The sequence below is a fragment of the Chanos chanos genome, chromosome 7, assembly GCF_902362185.1.
Source record: "Chanos chanos chromosome 7, fChaCha1.1, whole genome shotgun sequence".
NCBI lineage: Eukaryota > Metazoa > Chordata > Actinopteri > Gonorynchiformes > Chanidae > Chanos > Chanos chanos.
Genome location: NC_044501.1, coordinates 11493881 through 11499753, shown reverse-complemented (window position 1 = coordinate 11499753; position 5873 = coordinate 11493881). Strand labels below are relative to the sequence as shown.

Sequence of the window (5873 nt, the reverse complement as noted above, 5' to 3'; positions counted from 1 at the left end):
CACGTCACATAGCAGCGATGAAAATATCCAAAACAATTTGGAAAACAAAATAGGTAAATATGTCTTGCCCCACTGAGCTTCGTTTTTTTCTTTTTGTTTTGTTTTGTTCTTTTTGTTTTTTGGTTGTTGTTGTTGATTTAGCCCAGGGTGTTGTACTTCGTGCTGTTGCCTGAGACGGCATATTTTTGATGCCTACGGGTAAAGTCCTCACTCGTTTTCGTGAACGGGAGACTCGGGGCTCGAGTCATCCTCCTCGGTCAGTGTCTCCCGCCTCGAGAAGGTGGCGGCTAGGGTGACGCTCAGCCGTGGCTTTACGGGGGCCATCTCGGACAGGCCGATGGTGTTCTTGTTGACCAGCGTGGTCCGATCCATGATCTCTGCGCTGTGTTTAGCCACCACGGCATCCAAAAAGTCGTACTTGGCCGACAGCATGCCGCTCTCGAAAAGGTACTTCGCCAAGTAGGAGAACGCCACGTTGGCCAGGAAGGAGGCCAGCATGGAGACCGTCTTAAAAGGGAACTTTTGGACAACCACGTACTCCACCTCCTTGGTTAAATGGTGGACTCTCTCCTCTGTGATCCAGCCTGGGTAATAAATGAAGGGGGGAAGTTTGAGGTAAGGCTCCCCGCCGCCCACACGTAAAAGCAGGCCGAAAACGTAGCCGGCGACAGAGCCGTAGGTGTTGGTGCCTCTGACGAAGAGAACGCTGAGGAGCTGAGGGAAAATGATGACATAGACCAGGTCGGAACTCAGGTACCATAGCCCGTAGACCGTACCGGTCAACAGGGCCATTGCCGTCGCCAAAGCCCCAAACACGAAGATGGTTATACGCATCACCCAAACGATCTCTCGGTCTGACGCCTGGAACGGACACAGATGTTTGAGCGCACGCACACACACACACACACACACACACACACACAAAGGATTTATGCGTTTTTATCAACCTGTGAGTAAAATTTCATGGAATCCAAGAAGAAAATAAGTGTGAATCGTAATATAGCGAACAGCAGGATTCAACAGACTTTCCCACATAAACAGCTGTTATCACAAGAGATGATTAGCTTTAGCTTTGGTTTAATCAGGAAACTGCTAGCGGTATTCATCTATAGGTTCATTAAAAACAAAAGCTCTTCTGTATTCTATGTAATGTATTTCTGGCGCGACAGCACCAATATCCGTGGGTCACTTAAAGCTGGTCAAAATCAAAGTTTGTCCTCAACTATATTCCATGTAACACAATGTTATAGGAATGAGAGTCTCACCGACTGGCGAAATGCCAGCTGGTAGATGTTCCTGGCAAACATGGAACTAGCTGAAAGGATGGATGAGTCTGCTGATGACATCACTGCTGCAGAGACCGCCCCCAATCCAAAAAAGGAAATATAAGGTGGGCATAGGTGCTGAAGAACGATTGGTAGGATCATGTCGGACTCATCCTTCTCCATGGGTGGAAGAGAACCATAGCTTGTCTGGTTCCAGTCTATGGGGAAATGACCAGGTATATATTGTCATATGAGTAAGCTATTGAGATATGTCACAATACATTACACAAATGTACTGACATCAGTCAAACACTGCAAAGCTGCAAAGTGATTCAAAGACAGGGAGACAGACTAACAGGAGAATACTGCTAGACAATTTAAATTTCATCGACACCTGTGTGTGTGTTTGGTCTCTTATCAGCTATAAGTAAGCTGTCAATGAGGTGCTGTGACTTTGATGGTGGAAATTTGGAGATTAAAGCTAGTTCCAGTGTGCTCCCCTTAGATGTAATATTTACAGGGTTCACATCGTTAAATGGATGATCTCTTAATAATGGATGAGGGGGAGCAGCTGTTGTTATTTACTCTATTTTTTTTTTTTTTCGAGATCTGAGGAAAACATGACTTCCAGCTCGAGCCCATACAGCCGGGGGATAAACTCACCAGGCATTTGTACACATTTGAAAAACAGCACATGAACCAGATACTCTACCGTGTGGGGGTGAAATTACTGTAAAATAATCATAAACAAAACACAGTCTGCGGGCATTTGGCAGCTTATCAAAGGATGCAGAGATATAAGATAGATACGTCGTGGGGAACGTCCCGACTAAATGGAAAGATGTGGGAGATTCTATCAGAATAGTAATTCAAAGTGAATTACTTTACCATTGTACCAGAAAAATGCATGAGGCTCTGGAGTAAATCAAATCAACCCATGTCAAACCTTAACTCTGCCCTTTTTCATACTTTTTGCCCTTGATTATGGGTCTGCATTTGACATCCAAAAGTTAAACGACTCATCAGATTAATTTATGTCGCCTTATCTGAAATGTACACTTCATAACCCTGGTTCAGGCTTTACCTGTGGCTTTTGCATTTATTTTGGCTCAGTGGCAGAAGGCTGGACATTACTTTGGCTTTCACAGTCATGAATGACACTATGTCCGGTCCAATCGCGGTATGAGCTTACCTGTGGAGGCCCCTATTGCTCCAATCAGGACAGAGGGGACAGCCATGATTAGGCAACCGAAAGCAGCAAGGAAGGAGAGGACTTGAGCATAGGTGGCTGAAGAGGCAGAAAGAACCCGCTGGAAATAGACTTGCCAGGGAACACCCCCCAACATCTAAAAACAAAGACACCACAATGAACATAGACACCCAACTCCAGGTACAGACCAGTACAGCAGTGTATATCAGCATGTATGATTTTATTAACATAAATAACATAAGATATATTCCAGCCGTGTCATACCAAGGTAATTACATGGACGGAGTCAACATTTTCTTTGACAAATGACTTTACTGCGGAGAAACTGCTTCGGTTCAGATCACGTTTTCAGATCTTTTCACGGGTCTGGGATCAGCTCATCGTGCAGCCCTGTCACTAACGAAACCTTCATAAATATAAACGTCGAAATGTGAAGAAAGTGACCAAAGCAGTCGACTCACCAGAAGACAGAAATTGTCTGCCCACATCCACGTGTCAGAGCTCTCTATCTTCCCCAGCCAGGGCGTCTGGTAGAGCTTCTCCGTGGCCGTCACTTCAATGTTAGCCACGGCCGGGTTAGACAGGGCAAACGGGACACTCAGCCACTGCACACAGAACGCAGCGTTCCCTTCTAACACAGTACCACTGACACGGCAGTTTTCATTACGAATAACGTCATCGATTTATATTCATCATATATATGGTTAAGATTATAGTTTCGATGCTCAAAATCAACAGGAGGGGTTTAGTCTGGTTTCTTTGAATGTTTCCATCTCGCCTCTAATGCTTCAATCACAACTGTCTTTCGCCTGTCACGAGTATTTTGATTGTAATAACATCCATAACGATTTTTAAAGTAAACAAGATAAACGTGTTAAGTAAATATATTCTAATACTTTGAAACTAAAGGTTACGAGTTAATTTTACATAAAAGAAGACTAATACAGAGAAGAGAAAAATTAAGTCATTGCACTTTATCATGATGTACGTAAAATGACACAGGAATATAGAAAAAACACTGAGGGCCTACACAATTCAAAAACCAGACAGCCCACAAACATGGCTGTATTAAGGCTCAGAGATTTACCAGGCCCATGAAGATACAGAAGAGCTGGACGACGTCGGTATAGGCCACAGAATACAGCCCCCCCACCAGGGTGTAGAATATGGCAATAAGGGCCGAGATCACCACAGACATGTTAATGTTGATATCAACGATCACACTCAGTGTGGCTCCTGTCAAACAAACAGAATGAGCCTATGTCATAACAAACATCTATCTCTTTTTCACAGAACATGGAAATTGTAACACAACGTTATCATTTCTCTAGAACTAATTTTTCTTCTATTTCAGAGCGCATGTCATTGCCAGCTCTGTCAGCAATGCGGAGATGTTTTCTTTCCTTTTCTTTTTTTGGATATGTTGTCTCTCTTTTTTAAGTTCAAGCACCTTAAAGCAATGACGTAATCGACACCTGAGCCTAACAGTAGCATTTTCGTGACTAACAATGTCTGATTAAGAGTGCCTTTTGAAGATTCAGTTTCATAGCAGAAAGTTTTGCGTGATGGAGGTCGTTTGCTCTTAGTTCTTACCAAGGGCAGATAAGATGGCGGCTGACCAGAAAATCTCTCCCATTAGCGCAGGAATGAATAGCAGTCCGCCCATCCTTTTACCATACAACTGCTGAAAGGGGTCGAGCATAGTGACGTAACCTCGAGAACGCATTGGTTTGGCGAAAAAAAGGCCACCTTGACAAAAAGAGCAATTGAGTTGTTTCAGAATTTGTGGAATGGAGATCACAACTGAGCTTTACTTAAGTTTAAAATGATATGCATTTATTCAGAGAATATTAATTTGTAACACCAACCCACTACCAGGCTTAGAGCGTAACCAAAAGGAGCCTGTGCCCAAGCCAGTCCGTAGCCGGGCAGATAAACGTTCTCGGCTGTACCGTTGATGTAGCCCCCTCCCACCCAAGTTGCTGTAAAAAAGAGAGCTGGTTATGTCAAACATAAATATTCAGAACAGTTATGGTCTCACAGCTCAGATTGGATGTGTGTAAAACAGCTATATAAACTACTCATTAAACGTGCGTGGAAACGTTCTTTGTTATGTAACGATAAAGTTTTCAATTTAATTTTTTGTTAAAGTCAGTGGTATTATAAATTAGCATAAACCTGTTCGTTATATATTTAAAAACAATGTTTTTCGTCTTTCATTTTCAGAAAACCTTTTCAAAACCTGTGATGTTCTGTGCTGTAGTCTCGCACACGCAAATAGTAAAATGGTTTCAGTCCGGGAGTTCGGGAGAAAGTACTGAATGGCATCAAAGAGAGTACTGTATCTACCATACATTTAATTTTAACTCACCTGTCATAGTAAATCCACCCACAAATAGTCCAATATCCCTGCCCCCGACCATAATGGTTTCACTCCGGTCGGTTCCCTCCTCGACCCCAGAGTTTTTGTTCTTCCATGCAGCCCAAATTCCAACCAGGAGAATGACCAAATAGAATAAAACGATTGCCACCAACCCTTCCACATGGATGGCCATCTTCTCTTTGCTAAAGTCTTTGTCTTTTCAGGGAGACGAATTTCATTAGGAACTGTGGGAGAAAAGAAAAAAAAGATTAAAGATTAAGGTAAAGTCACGCTTCAATTAAAAATATATATCGAATGTTTCACTGTATTTCCGCTCAGGCTCCAAGTTGCTCGCCTCTCCCTTGAGCTCGGGAGATACAGCGATACCTACAACAAACATGCTAACAAATTCATTCGTTCGTCTTTAAAGTAGGTTAAAGTAGGTTTGCAGACGTCAGTCATGGATTCATCTCGTCTTTTATCAACTTTAATTTCTTTATTTTTTGAAACCTAATAACGCTCCAGTTGAACTGCATCTCCAAACACGAGCTAAGAATATACCCTATTTCGTTGCAGTGGACGTTACGATTTATAAAGGCAAAAAATATAAGATCTTTAACATAATTAAGTATGACAGTGATAAGCAAATCACACAAACTGCTTAATTTAATTTCAGAAAGAAAAATTTGAAAATGCACTTTACCTTTTTGAGGGCTTCTCTGTGCGACACCAGACACAAGTAGTGCAAAAATGATGAACGAATGTCCAAATGGGAACAGAGAGCGCAATATTCGCCGGTGGAGTCGAGCACCCTTGCACTTGCCAGTGAGCGCGGGTTACTGGGTAGCTTATAAGAGACCAGATTTCGTCAGAGGTAGATGAACGTCAGAGAGAAGTGAATGGGGGCTATTTATGAATTAAGATGTCAGGTTGTGCAAATGAGTTGCACGTCGCAGGAGGTTACCCGATGGTGGTACGGGCAACTGAAAATAGCAACGCGCGTAACGAGAGTGTTGTAAATCTATCCATTCAGACA

The 5873-nt window shown here is 42.7% G+C and overlaps 1 protein-coding gene across 1 annotated transcript; it reads right to left on the bottom strand.

Moving 5' to 3' along the window:
- Positions 1 to 207: 207 nt before the first annotated feature.
- slc5a7a (solute carrier family 5 member 7a) lies at positions 208 to 5030 on the bottom strand. The gene is made up of 8 exons (XM_030780715.1): positions 4847 to 5030; positions 4344 to 4457; positions 4069 to 4224; positions 3563 to 3711; positions 2937 to 3080; positions 2458 to 2611; positions 1266 to 1483; positions 208 to 861 (listed from the first exon to the last, which is right to left on the bottom strand). The coding sequence occupies exons 1-8, from the start codon at positions 5028 to 5030 to the stop codon at positions 208 to 210; spliced, it is 1773 nt and encodes a 590-aa protein (XP_030636575.1).
- Positions 5031 to 5873: the final 843 nt, after the last annotated feature.

Coding starts and splice junctions, on each gene's coding strand:
- slc5a7a (XM_030780715.1), bottom strand. CDS start 5,030: ATGGCCATCCATGTGGAAGGGTTGGTGGCAATCGTTTTATTCTATTTG. Junction 3,081..3,562: donor TCTGTATCTTCATGGGCCTG/GTAAATCTCTGA, acceptor TTCTGTGTGCAG/TGGCTGAGTGTCCCGTTTGC. Junction 862..1,265: donor AGCTGGCATTTCGCCAGTCG/GTGAGACTCTCA, acceptor TGTCCGTTCCAG/GCGTCAGACCGAGAGATCGT.